The sequence below is a fragment of the Grus americana genome, chromosome 2 (genome assembly GCF_028858705.1).
Source record: "Grus americana isolate bGruAme1 chromosome 2, bGruAme1.mat, whole genome shotgun sequence".
Classification (NCBI taxonomy): Eukaryota; Metazoa; Chordata; class Aves; order Gruiformes; family Gruidae; genus Grus; species Grus americana.
In genome coordinates this window covers 100,646,927-100,661,972 of record NC_072853.1, presented here as the reverse complement: position 1 = coordinate 100,661,972, position 15,046 = coordinate 100,646,927, and the positions used below count along the sequence as shown (strand labels likewise).

General features: G+C 40.3%; 1 protein-coding gene across 6 annotated transcripts in view; it reads right to left on the bottom strand.

Moving 5' to 3' along the window:
• Positions 1 to 15,046, bottom strand: part of CDKAL1 (CDK5 regulatory subunit associated protein 1 like 1) — a 450,261-nt gene that overhangs the window by 288,476 nt on the left and 146,739 nt on the right. For all 6 annotated transcript variants that reach the window (XM_054814405.1, XM_054814404.1, XM_054814406.1 and 3 more), the window contains one exon: positions 10,862 to 10,910. In XM_054814405.1, the coding sequence (XP_054670380.1) occupies positions 10,862 to 10,910 (49 nt within the window). The remainder of the gene's footprint in view (positions 1 to 10,861; positions 10,911 to 15,046) is intronic.

The following is a 15,046-nucleotide window of genomic DNA, read 5'->3' as shown; positions in this document are numbered from 1 at the left end:
GAATGAAAATATTTTCAAGCCATTCACATTCACTTGTTAAAAAGGATACAAAAAAGTAACATAATATTAACAGCATGTACATATACCTTTAATTGTAGAAGTATGTGCTTCAGAAGTGTGATAGAGAATGCCAGAATGCCTGTTCTTGAAATACAAATATATGAAGGAAACAGGTAATTGCATTTCTTTGCCATAAAATTATAGTGACATTAATGCGCTGTGAACCTCAGGCTATTGTTAGACCCCTGTGACCTAGACCCACAGAAGCATGTTAATGATATTAGAGCAAACAAATTCAAATTGAATGGGTATTTTGCTAGTCAGATACAAGGATAAGTGAGAGGAAAGGGGCCTGGCTTAGTCATCTTTAGTTAACTTTAAGAACTGCCTATCAGTGTTGCAAATACCTATCAGATATTAATAGACCTCCTGTATTTTAAAAATAGTCAGCTATGCTCAAGTCCACAGGCTAGGCACCCCTCAGTAGCTGCTGGGAAATAATGTCTGCTGGAAAGATGGAAGAGGGCATGCATGGAGGGTCCCTCCCCATCCCTGCACACCCTGCTGAAGCCACACAGTGTGCCACTAAAACACACCTCCCAGCCAGACACAGAGCAGTATTTCTTTGCCGTTAGCTTCAAAGTTCAGTGCAGATATCTCAAGCAGCTCAAAAACATGAGTTTAAAGAAAATCCTCAAAGATGCAGGAAACCCCAGCCTTGGCAGCAACAATTTCTGTTGTTTTCAGCTTGTTCTGTTACCCATTCTTCTCCTTTCCCAGTTACATCATTATACTTGGAGGTTATTCACCATTTCCTGAAAGACATTTTTTTTTCCTCACAACAAGGCTGCTCTATACTTCCCAGCTGTCTTTCACCAACCTGTTTGATCTTCTCCAGCATCTTCAGGGAGAAGGATTGAGCACTATTTCATGTACTCTTACACACATTTCCTTCCACCATTATTTGCTTCTTAATGAATACAGAGCTTCCTTTCCTTAAGGTTAACGCTGGAAAAAGTGGCCCATGAGAACAGTGTAGCTAAGGAAGGCAAAGCCATATGAAGGGAAAACAAAGTAGTGAGTTTCCCCAAAGAAAAACAAAAGGAAGAAGTATAAGGAACCACCAAAAACAGTGATAAAGACTGAAAGGAGGATCAATTAAACATAAAAGGTTAAAGAAATTAGAAAACTTAAGTGAAAGTAACAAAAACAGTCAAGTACATATTAAAGAGAGAAGGGCACCTAAGGAGATAAAAAAAAAATGTGCAAAGGCAGAAGAGGCAAATCAGGAGCTATTACAAAACTTTAATATTGGATTTATTTCCAGAGTTATGTTCTTCTCACTGTAATTACTGGGTAAAACCAACCTTCTAAAGAAGTTATTTTGGATCTTCAGGCAGGCCTAATAGAAAAAGAATAGCATCTGAAATGCAAGTATGTAACACAAATTGCCTAACACACTGTACAGCTAACCTAGACTGTTGGTCATATTTGAGCCCAAACCTCTTCAATTTGGAGGTGCTTTAAACCTCCAAATTTGGTGAGCTCACAGTAGACAGGCAGGCTTAGAGCCAGAGCCCTGGTCTGCCTCTGATGGAAGCAGCCCACATGTAGCAAGGACAGACCTTAAGCTCCTCTCCCATCTTTTCTCCCTGCCCTGCAGCACAAACAAGCTGTCCCACAGCAGACATGACTGACTGCAAAGGAATCCCTGAGCTCCCCAGAGCAATCACATGCTGCCAGGCACACACAAGTGCAGAAACAACAAGGACACTAATTGGCTTAGGGCTTTGCTATGTGAATGCTCCCACCCAAACCAACCCCAGCTGGTCATCAGCACATTAGCTATGTAGTGAAGGCATCCCTGAGTGTCATCTGTGGGATTTCCTGGCTCAACTAAATACAGAAAGCAAAGAAAAGCCAAACCTGACTGGAAGATACTTACCCTGCTCCTGGCCAAGCAACTAATATAAATTATTCCTCCCTTAGATCAGCGAAGGTGGGAATGTTGTATAACAGTCAAACTCCTCCTTCACCTGGTGCAGGCAGGAACCGGGACCATTACAAGACAAGGAATAATTCAGACTAACGTTGTCAGAATTATTGTCACAGCATCACAGGAAAAAGCATGCCCTGGGCCAGACAACAGGTCCCATCAGGTTGCTGATAGCAGGCAGTATGTTTGACCCAGTCTCTGCAATTCAGAACTCTCTCATAAAAAGATTGCCTTCCATCCTATACCAAGTCAAAACAGCTGCAGAGAAAGGTGTATGTATTACTAAGCATACAGCACATATGTTGCTAGCTTGAAATATACACATCTACTAAGCCTTGCACTTGGAATTAGCATGCAACAACAATTCTGTTTTGGAAGACTCCAAGATATGACTGTCACACAGGTGAAGACCGGGGCTTTTTAAAATTCATTTTATGTAATTTCAAAAACAAGACATTAAATATAGTGAGGCAGTTCACAAACTTCAGAAAAAAGCTCTGCAGGTGGCCCAGATTGCTAAAATTCATATATCACTTTCTCTCCATTAACCATACAATACTTATTTATTCCTGGTATTTCTCCAATGTATCATTCAATCATAAAAATATCTGTAAGCATTGAAACAGTAGAGTGCAACAAGTAAAACAGAAAAGGAGATAACTATTAATAAGGAATTACTGTTCATATAGAAATTTCATAGAGTTAAATTAAGAATACAAGTATTCAAGAACATTTTTGACATATCCACAGTACTTTCCTCTCTCACAATGAAAGCACTGGAAATGCCCTATTAAGGCACTTCCCCCCTCCCAGGATTCAATAGCTTCACCCTACTTATTTTGGGATCACACCATGTTATTGTCTTTCTGAAAAAGTGACTGAACATTAAATCTGCTGTGAACTCAAAATGCTGGCTACAATTCAACAGCTCAGAAGGACAATGCTAAGAATCAACAACAGGAAGAGTTCCCCTGACCCTCTGTCCTCACCTCTCTGTGAAGAAATGCATTTGATCAGGATCAAGGATGCTGCTCAAAACCTCAGGAGATAATGGATAGAAACTTTCAAGGAAAAGAAGTTTTGAATTGGATGAAAGAGGCTGTGTTCTGAGGAAGGGAAATGCTGAAATGTGGATTGTCAGAGCCAGCTACAGCAGGACAAATAACTTGCCTAATATTTTGGGGTGTGCAGGCTGAACAGAACAAATCTAGCCTTAGACTGAAACGCGGAGCTGAACTTATCACTGTATGCAAAAGAAGCTTTTACTTTCATCTCTACTCCTTTGCCATCTACTTGTACTCCTCCTATGGATAACTAAATTGCAGTGGTTTGAACAAGGTACTCTCTGCTGTTACCAGCCATGAGGACTCTCTAACAGAGCTAAACCCAGCTGAATCTATCCGATGCAAACAGGACAGAAAAATAGGGATGCTCTAAGATGGTCACTCACTGAAGGTGTGGAAGAGAGCACCACAGGTCTGGAAGGCCTCTCTTTCATGCACATCACAGGCTCATTTAACAATAAGCAGTCAGAATTTTGCCACTCAGGTTTTCTATCTGTTTCCTCCCCACTGCTTGTTTTCTTCTTCTGCAGCACTATTTATCTCCCATTCAGTTTCTGTGAAGTACTTACATAGAGTCATAACAAGGATAGTCAGTCCTAACAGTTTTCTAAACCAAATAATCACAAAATCCACCTAAAATCCTGGGTCATCTCACACACCTAATAGTCACTGCATGCCCAAAAGCACTTGAACAGGCACAGCAAAAAAGGCAATAAAGTTTGGTGTAAGAACAGAAAGCAACTGATGGCAATGGAAATCTTCTGCCCCAGCAGAAGGTAAGATTTTTATATTGAGCTGCACGATTATTGATGTTTTACAAAAGCCATTAAAATCTGTCTTTGCAGAAATAGTTTCTCCATAATTACTGTATATTCCTCACTGTACTTTACTGTTTTCTTTAAATTACAGTCTACAAAGCTAAACTCCCAGAACTGATACTGCCACAGATAATGGTTTTACTGTTTTGAACTCATTCCTTCAGTACATCACACTTTCCCTAAGCGCTCCAAAACAGGCAATCAAAATGCAATCTGGTGCTCTCATTGAAGCCTTCAGCTGAATGACAACCCCTTCATTTAAGAACTGCAAGGCAGGATACCTTCAAGTCATGTCCTTCATAAGTCAATGCTTGTTGTCAAAGTAGTTCTCAAATTAACAGTAGGGAAAAAAATGCTACTGGTTTTGGTAATGACACTCTTTCCACACAAAAAGTCATTTTCTTAAATGACAACAAAAATCTATAATTATTTTTGTTTAAACAGGAATAGCTCCAAAATTTCTAATCCAGAGACACAAAGAAGGGGCAGGAAGTGACATTTACCACATTATGCTGTTAACCTCAGCGATTAATACATATAAATGGCTGATACCGAATCTTTTAACCACAGTCATTTCACCAAGTTACTGACAACCTGTAGTTCTGTATATTGCCTATTGAAAACCTGATTTCAACTCCCTCCTCCCTGCTTTTTTTTTAGTCTGTCAAATACAGATAGCCCCTTGCATAATTTTTGCCAGTAGCACCTTTACTTTTCAATAATCTCAGTTTAAAAGGCAATTCTACTATCTAGAAATACCGTTAGGGCCACAGCAGCATTCATGGGGTATCTGTGGCGAGGTGCCTGCCGGGTGGCCTCTGTGAGGAGCAGCCAGGGCTGCCTGGTGCCAGGCACGGCGTGTTCCTAGGCACGGCCTGTTCCAGCAGCTCCAACCCACCCACCACAGGGCAGGGCTGAGCCCTGCAGCCACTGGTGGGGGCCTCAGGGAAACCCTGGGTAAGAAAGAGCAAAACTCTGCTTGGCACTGAGGAAAAAAAATGTGAGAAACAGCCCTGCGAGCACCAAGGTGAGAGAAGGGGCAGGGTGGGGAAGAGGTGCTCCAGGCATCCTAGCAGAGATTCCCCTGCAGCTGCTGGAGAAGACCAGGGTGAAGTAGGTCACCCCCAGCAGCCTGTGGAGGACCACACCAGGGCAGGTAGATACATCCTGAGAAAGCTGCAGCCCACAGAGAGCCCATGCAGGAGCACAGTTTCTGGCAGTAACTGTACGTAGCCCGTGGGGGACCCAGGCTGGAGCAGACTGTGTCTGAAGGACTGCGGCCCATGGAGAGGATCCACGCTGGAGCGGTTCATGGAGGACTGCAGCCCATGGGAAGGACCCAGGCTGGAGCAGGGGAACAGCGTGGGGAAGCAGGAGCAGCAGAGAGGTGCTGCTATGGGCTGACTGCAACCCCCATTCCCCATCCTCCTGTGCCCCTCGGGGGGAGGGGGTAGATGAGTCTGGGATGAAAGAGTGAAGCTCAGTCTGGGAAGAAGCGGGGTGGGGGGAAGGTAGTTTTATAGTTTTCTCTTTGTTTCTCACCATCCTATGCTATTTTTAATCTGCAGTAAATTAAATTAATTTTCCCCAAGTCGAGTCTGTTTTGCCTATGACGATAACTGGTAAGTGATCTCCCTGTCCTCACCGTGACCCATGAGCTTTTCCATCTTATTTTCTCCCCTGTCCTGTTGAGGAGGGGGAGCAAGAGAATGGCTGGGTGAGGGTCTGTCAGCCAGCCAAGGTCAACCCACCATACAGTGACATAAATAAAACAACCCATACAAAACCATCTCCCCTTTCTGTGTCCTTTCAAAGGATGTAGAAACAGTAATAGGGACTCAGTGAGGCCATGACCCTCCCTCTGTCCCTCCTCAAGCTGCACTTCAACACAGTCTGCTTCCTGACTGGAGACAAATGCTACTTTTCCTCAAAAAAGGAACTCCTGACTCCTCCAATTTTTATTCCTCATTTGGCTCGTCATCAGCTTCTTAAGACAAGGCTACTCTTCCCACTATCATGGAAATTGAAAAAAAAGAGTATTTTATCTACTGCTATTGGCAGATTATAATGAAATCAAACAGCACATACAAGTACTATTCGATATGTTGGCATTCATATACATACATCTAGACATACTCAAAGGTAGGCAATCCAGTACAAATTCTACATTTTAGCCTATATATGATATAGGTACCATTTATCTGCTCATTTTCATACAGACTGACACTGCAGCTATCAGCAATCCATAATTACTGACCACATGAGGACAATTTAACAGTTAGTAAATATTGGTTAATGTTTAAACTGGAAATGGATGGGCAACTTCACCAGACAGGTCAATGTGACTGAAACCAAGAAAGGTTATGTGAAGTATAAAAGGCTCAACCCTGAAGTAATTTCCTTTGGTTGTTTTTTACAATCAAGTCTAATGACCCATTGTAAAACTATGTTTTGTGAAAGCGTACGACAGACACAATATGGACTAAAGTCAATTCAACCTGTGTCCCTCATCTCCCTAAGGCCTAAACTAAAAGCAGACTGTACACAAATACTCTGGGTCCACACCTCCTACCCCCAGAAAGCTTTAATAACATGAAATTTGAGAACTAGCATGTCTAGGAAGGGAAGAAAGCCGCAAATCTCCGAAGACAAATTCAAAACCAATAAAAGAAGAATTTCTACATTAAGCAGTTAAAATTTCTCCTTTAAGTTGCAGAATAAATGTATTACCTTGCCTACTGCAAACTGTTTATATCCAAGCTTGTACACACACACTGTGGGTTTTTTTAAAGACAGCTTTTAAAGTGGTTCATAAAATGCTGACTTGAGCAATCACCATAAAGACATTCTGTGGTTCCCATCAAAGACAAATCTTCATCTTACTGAGACAAAATATAGAGACTGATCAGCCCAAGCAGCTTTTAAATTCTGCACAGAAATTTTACTTAGTGATGGAACACACATTGATGACAACCCTGTTTTCTCCTAGCTTCCAGATACTGCAAACCCTTAGCAATATTCTCCTAACATACTATGTCATCATAACATATTACTGGAAAACTAAGCACATGAGTGGAAATGGGTGCCTCGATGTAAAAATTGCTGTAATCCAGTTTTATAATTTGGGTAATGTGCAGATGAAGCAAGGTTTACTAAACTGTTAAATAAGAGCCTTGCACAACAAAACTGCTCTGCACATCAGGAAGACTGACACACTCTGGCTAGACGATTGTGGACGTCACTTTGAGAGACCTAATTCTGAGGCTGAGATCAAATTAATTTGTCTAGCTCCTAGTAGGAAGTATAGAGGTTTCAGATTATAAATTACAGTATCATAGCAAAAGTATTTGAAGATGCTTCAAGTTAAAATACATCTTGGGACACAGTATAAATATTAATCAGACATGACCTGCATACAAATACTGTACAGTTATTAAAGATCGCTTCTGGAAATGACAGTTTATCTGATAATTAGGAAATTTCAAAGTTCTATAAGACTTGTTATAAAAGTCATAGTGATATAAAACTCAGGGTCTCTTAAAAATTCTGTCCCTCCTTCAGCTGTTAATGCTATAATAAACATGAGCATCCTCCTTTTTCTTTTTCTGATGAAAGAGGATAAAAAGGTAAAGTCACATAAAAAGTGTTCATGAGAAGTACCTCAATGGGGAGTTGGGAACTGGCAATTACACTGTTTTCAGATAGATGAGTTAACGACCACCACAAAGACCTACCTCTTGAAACTATCTCTTGGACCAGCAGAATGACACTCTTCTGAAGGGGGTTTCCTGACAATGCTCTTAAGACTGAGAAATAAAGCCAGAAGAAACCCCTTCATACTTCATACAGAGAGTTCTAAATAATTCCAAGAAAGTAATTTTCTTTGAGAGTACAGTAAGCTTTCAGCCATATCCAACAGGGGAGCCATTTTCTTGGAAAACTGGAAAGACGACTATTAGGAAAAAAAGGGGGAAGCGGCAAATTCTTTTTTCAAAGTTTCCCTTTCTGTAAGCTGTGCACCACAAAATTCAAGCATCCAAGAAAAAAAAAAAAAAAAACACAAAACCCAACAGTAAGGTACCCCTTAAGAAAGGGGAACCCAAGGAAAGCGAGACTTTTAGACTTAAAACTGGCAACTAGGATAACCACCTTGGCATCTGGACAGATAATCAGGACAATTCAGTTAGGCCGGCCAATCTACACAGCTGCCCTACAGAGTGCAGACACAATATAGTTTAAACTTAGTCAATTTAAATAATCAGTCAAAACATTTTTTTTAAAGTTTCAATACATACATAGCCACACTACAAGAGTATAGCATCTGTGCAACCTTTTGATTTTCTTTTTAAAAAAATAGGTGAAGAAAATGGTATCGTGCAACTATGACAGATATCCACCTTAAAACTTACTAATATAAGCTGGCTTTGAATTCAGAATTTGTATTTAATCCCCTGTCCCACACCGCCTCTGTCTCTTGAAGACATTTGCAGCTTCAGAAGTGGTAACTAATGATGCAGAATTATGAAGACAGAGGGTTAAATTTCATTTGGTTTTACATACACAAATTTAAGCTTTTACCATGTATCTATTTTACAGTATAAAACAGTCTTAACCACCAGTCCTGTTATCTACTGAATTTTACTTCATTTGGATAATGAAAGTTCATGGTTAGACTCTTCAATAAAACACAGTGAAAAAGAGCTTCACATTCTTCTCCATTAGCGGAAGATGATTCCCAAATACATAAATTAATGAATTATTATCTTTAAACAAATTTAAATGAAAAAATGTAAATACACGATTTTTATGGTTCGCTTTTGCAAAAGTAAGCCGTTATCATATGCTATGACCCTTGTCAATTTGTCGATTCTCTTTCCAATTGAAATTCTATTTTCACAGAAGGGTTACAGTTGGCAGGGACCTCTGGAGGACATCTTGTCCAACCCCCTCACTCAAGCATGGCCACCGGGAGACAGCTGCCCAGGACCATGTCCAGACAGTTTTTGAATACACCCAGGGATGGAGACTCCACCACCCCCCAGGGCAACTTGTGCCAGTGCTCAGTCACCCTCACAGTGACAAAGTGTTTCCTCATGTTCAGCGGGAACCTCCTGTGTTTCAGTTTGTGCCTGTTTGCCTCTGGTCCTGTCACTGGGCACCACTGAAAAGAGCCTGGCCCTGTCAGCTTTGCACCCTCCCTTCAGGTGTTTATATACATTGATGAGATCCCCCTGAGCCTTCTCTTCTCCACGCTAAACATCCCCAGCTCTCTCAGGCTCTCCTATGAGGAGAGATGCTCCAGTCTCAGTCTCTTAACCATTTTCGTGGCCCTTCGTTGGACTCTCCAGTACGTCCGTGTCTCTCTTGCACTGCGGAGCCATTTTTGTTCATTGTTTCCAACAAAACTTCCAAAATCCTGTGTTCCATTACCTTTTGGAAATCCCTGAAGGAATTGGCTCTATGTATGGAATTCAGCAGCTCGTTCACTCCTTTTTAATCAAATCACTTCTAGTAAGCTAGAAAGGAACCAAATTCTTTCCCAAAATTCATGCTTTTTAAAGATTAAATGTTCCTTAACGTGTCTATGAACATTATTTTCCAGAATTATATCAATATGTAAAATGCAATCTTAAAATCAATTCAATGAAAAGATTGTAACAACTGCTACTAGATTGTTTTCTTTCTAGTCATATACTGTTCAGTCACAATAACCTGAGTAACTATGTTATCAAAAAAGCAGTAACGTCTGGAGTCAGTATAAATATTACAAAGCCCATTTTGGCAAAGGGAGGGCATGCTGACCCAGGTCATCATCTTACTCCCTTAAGCATAAATAAAATTCAGGAAAATTAGATAGGGATCTGAAATACTGTGCTGTGGTAAAAATCATGAAGCATCCCCATTTCCAACACATTGTCATATACCCCATGATGTTTCTGGGAAAACAGTTTGGCTTGTTTAATAACACATATGAATACGCTGACTATATTTCTTCGTTGTTTGTATGGTACAGTAGGTTGTACCCCAAAGAAATGGATGCCATAAGGTAAGGACAAACTGGGAAAATGTTTGGTTGGGAGTACGTAAGAGTACAGGTTTCATTTTTTAAATCATTCAAAGCAACATGAAATCTTAAGGACTTCAAACCACAAACTCTAGAAGCCTTGCACCACACTACACAATTTCTTGATAGAAGCTTTTTTTTTTCTTTTCAAATTTTGCATTGTTTCTACATTTTCATGCTGTACTTCAAAAACATCATACTCCAGTTACAGGCAACATCTTGTGGACTAGACACTTGTTTATATTGAAAGTACAGCCAATTAAACTAAACCTTGTAATTTAAAGCTTCATGGAACAGTAATTTTTATGGCCTGATAAGTAATGGAGACAAACTTAGGTAACCCAGAAAGACCCAGACAAATATATTTATTTAATAGCCAATGTTTACTAGTCAAGCTGCAGAAACAATACTGTCTTTTCCCCTCTTCACTGCAAAGTACTGAGTGTACACACACACGAACACAGCCAGAGAGAACAAGGAACACAGTTACAGAAAAACATTAAAGCAGCAGATAATTTATCTGTCCTGCTGAGGAAAGCTCAGGGAAGCGAGCCAAAACCTCTGAAAAGAAGAAAACATGAGAGGACTAAGCATAAGAAAGCAGAGATACAGCACTGAATCAAGATAGCGCAGAAACGTTAAACGATACTCTACACCCACCTACACTGATGCAACTTAAATGATTGCTTGAAGTCTCTCCTGGATCATTTACCTATGAATCCAAGAGGCCACAGAGCTCCTGCCAGAAGAGATCTACTGAATTTACCACTTAAACAAAGCATATATGGCAAAGTATAGCACTGCCCAAACATTTAGGTAAAGGAGAAAGCAAGAATTAGGTTGATAAAGGAACATAGCAGCAGCGCATCTGCTAACTCATGCTTACATCTTTCAGACTCACTGCAAGTGTGATGCTTACCTTTAATAGTTTCCTCCACAACTTCTACTACACGATCTATCTGCTGAACCTAAAAAAAGTCAGAAGGTCAATATCTAAGTAGTTAACAAATGGACATACTTTTTATAGAACTCTTCTTTCACAAATGTGTTCTTCTGGATTAAGGGGCAGTAAAGAGTTTGGGGCTGTGTTTTTAGCCAGCTTTTTTTTCTGTGCATCTTGGTTCATCTGGCTAAAGTAACTTTAAAACTCACCACCTAACTTAAGCCAAATTTTGTCCTTAAAAATAGCAAGTTCCTGTATGTTTGGCAAAAATCACCAAACAGCTAGAAAAGAGGGACCCTAGAAAAGGGTTCAGGCTTTAACTGCTGTTCATGGTCTGCAAAAGGCAGCGGTCACCCAGGCAGTCAGCACCTGGGTAGCTCAAACAGCCCCGAAGCGCTCCCTCTCCCCACTCCCCACGCCAAAATAGAAGATGGTAGAGAACGTTAAGAGAAGCTGAGAATATTGCAAGGGCGGGCTACAGGGGAGAAAATTAAAAGTATTGCAGGAGAGAGAGACTGGCATATGGGAAGAAATTAAAAATACTGTGGTCAAGTTTAAGGGAACAGGACATTGTCCTGGACTTACTGCAGGCAGTGTTTGGAAATGCAAGGAAAAGCCCCAATGCTTTTCACAAGACAGAAAAATATCTGATGACCAGGACATAGCATCTCCATTGAAGACAACAAATTTATGTTTTAGTGTTACACTTGCCAAAATTCACCCATAGTGTGATAAACAGTTAAATTGTTTCTCATTAGATACATTATTCTTTATTTAAAGTTAATTGCCAATACACTGTAGAGATTTTGGAATATTAAGTAGAAGAAATCAGCATTAACACTGCAAAATTAGACACTCAAATTCTTGAGGCTGAGATTCTTTCTACAACTTTACATAGAATAGGTGGTTTGGATGAAAGTCTATTATATATGTGCATATATGTTTACGTACAATGCAGGAAAGCCTACTTTGCACATTTAAATCAGTTTATAATTTCCCCACAATATTCCTTTTTAAACACTGCTTCACTAAGCTCTACATTATATGAACTAGATTTAGTATTATTTTCATTGTCATTTCCTTGGAGTTTCTTTTCCAGTTTATTTCAAAAGCAAGCAGAAAAGCACAAGTTGCAGAGGCTTCAGGAGCAAAACCTGGTCTGCAACAAGGAGCCTGGAACTCAGAGCCCTTCCATCAAAGCCGTTAAGTCTCTGTGCCCCTTAAACCACCAAGTGTGTCATTTCCTGTAAACACATGTCTGCACAGTCATCTATTTCACGTTCATTTTCCAATAGGTCTAACAGCAGCTAAAAAAAAAAAAAGTTGAACTGTAGTTGGTGTCTGACCTAGAGATCCCAACTAAAGTCACTGGGAGTTTGTTCCTTTCCTTGTCCGGGTGTTGAATCAAGTCTGTGCAAAACTATTTTCTTCCCCTCTTTTTTCTAAACCTTTTGAAACACAGCCTTTTCAAAACACGAATCTCTGCCACTTCAGATTTCTCAATACAGTATATTAGTTATGAATTCTAGAAATTAAGTTATTTAAAATATCACTCATATTGGCATTTTAAAAATCTTAATAAAAGATATATATTTAAATCCTTTTCTGGATTACAAGCATTCATATTATAGACATATGTCAATATTTAGCAACCTACTTTTAAAGAAAGCACACATAAGCAGTTCACATGCTTATGTACATATCCTTTTTAGATACAAGTTAATAAATTGTGACCTAAGATACTCACATACAGACTTTCCATTCAATTTTTTTTTAAATTAAAAAATGGAACTTGAAAACAGAAGTTTAAACATTTACAACTATAGACAGAGAACACAGTCTGTACCAAATACATTGCCCGAAATATTACTGCTAAGTATCTCAATACTAACCTGTTTTAAGTTCATAATCATTTTAAAACAAGAGAAACCTGGTTGGTTCATAACCTGAACCACCAATGATTACTGTGTTGCACATCTGGGGAATTTTTGCATAGCTCTAAGCTCCCTGTTAAATAAAGATTCAGAAAAAAACCCAACCAGTATATTGTATTTTCATTTTATTGGAAAAATTAAATTATTCTATATGTCTGTCAAGATGACAGTTCACATAAGTAGTTGAAATGATAGATCTGAGAGATAATGAAATCTGCAACTAGAAATGGATGTTTATTCTGCCTTATGTGTTATTTCCACATTAAGTATTTTTCATTTGAAATCATTGGAAATTGTTTGGCTAAAGCCCTGAGTGCTCAGGAAGAAAATACGAAATGCTTCCAATTTCCCATTTATAAAGATAAAAGTATTTTACTAAAACTGAGGTGAATCTGGAGTGAGAAGAGGGAGAGGTTTAGAGGATTCTTGTTTGGAAAAAAAAGGGGGGGGGGGGGGGAGGAAAAAAAGAATCACAGAGTCACAATAATGAAATTTGCTTAGGTATACAGAGGCCTGCAGGATTCCTTTCCTCACTTCTCACTAAACTTACGGATAATTCTGTTCTGGAGTGGTATCAAAGCCATCCGTAAACCTTCTTGATCAGAGATCCAATATTGTCTGCAACAGGCATCGGGAAGCCCATGAAGCACAGAGACTGAGGAGTTCTTCATGGTGTGTGAAGGGAAAAGACACCATTCCTCAACGTTTTCTTGCAATGAATCTGAATAAACCAAACCTTCAGGACTGACAGCAGGTACGTTACTGCTGGATGTAGTTTGTGCACCGTACTGGGCTCCACAGATCTTGTTTCTAGTATGTACATGGTGGCCTTTTTGTCCATTACAAATGGTTCTCCATTAGGACTTGGGTAGATCAAAAGCTAAGGGCAGGCTGGAGCAGGCAGCAGAGCAGGACTACACACTGAAAAAAGAGCCCCAACCACCACAAATCAGGGGTGATGCAGAAATCTGGGCTGAAATGGATACAGGACAACAGCACAGGCAAGGCCCATGAGATGAAGGAGTAGCTGTAGCAGGAAACTGGTTGGTCAAAAAGTAAGGAAAAAAGAAGAGAGTTGTATTGGGCATGAAGCCTGAGTTGAAACAAAGACCAGGAAAAAATCTCTGAGCCTTCCTGGTGGGATCAGAGCTAGGCATTGTATTGGGTCTGGCTGAGATGGCGTTAATTCTCCCCACAGCAGCCCTGACAGTGCTGTGGTGCGTACTGGTAGCTAGCAAGGTGTTGATAGCACACCAGTGTTTTGGCTGCTACTGAGCAGTGCCAGCACACATCAAGGCTGACTCTCTAACATTTCTTCCCCCCCTCAGCAGCAGGCTGGGGGTGGGCAAGATCTTGGGAGGGGACACAGCCAGGACAGCTGACCCAAACTGACCAAAGGGATATTCCATACCATATGGCATCTGCTCAGCAATAAGAAACTGAGAGATAGGGGGAGGAACAGGGTGAGGGCATTCGGTTTTGGGTTTGGTGGGGTTTTTTTGGTTTTTTTGGTTTTGTTTTTTTACAATGTTTTTCTTCTGGAGTAAGGGGTATGCATACTGAAGCCCTGCTTCCCAGGAGGCCCCGAGCTCTCCAACTAAGCACCAGTAATTACAAAGAGGAGTATAGAAATGCACACATGGTCCATTTGTCATCAGAGAAAGTCCCCTGGTTCCCTTTGTACTGTCATTACCACAGTCAACAGATGACTGCTAGGTGTCCACAGCCCAAAGACGTGCTTGCAACGTGCCATGCCTGCAGTTTCACACCAGGTGATCTGTGAGTGCAGGCAGACATGCATGTTGAGGACTGTCACGCAAATTATTCTAAGCTCTCAGACATGACCCAAGTTGTCTTAGAACCCATATTAACATCTTGAAACTTTTTTGCAAGACGTGGACCCTGGGAAAAACAACCTCTGAGACAGCCCCTATAAACTCAGAATACTCTTAACAGGCAATGAAGTGAGAGGTTGCACATTTACCCTGAGATTTTGTAGTCTGTAGAAGTCAGTGAGCCTCAGACCAAAGAAAGCTACCAAGAAAAGTGCATCCATGAACCTATCATGAAAGCAAAAGAAACTTTATCACATTGTCTTCAGGGGAGCACCAAGACCTTGGCAAAGACTCTGCATTGTCATGTGGGAAGACAAAACCTCGTACAAAATTTACAGTGAAATAAATATACTTTCAGTTCAATGCGTCCACTGAAATATGGACAGACACAT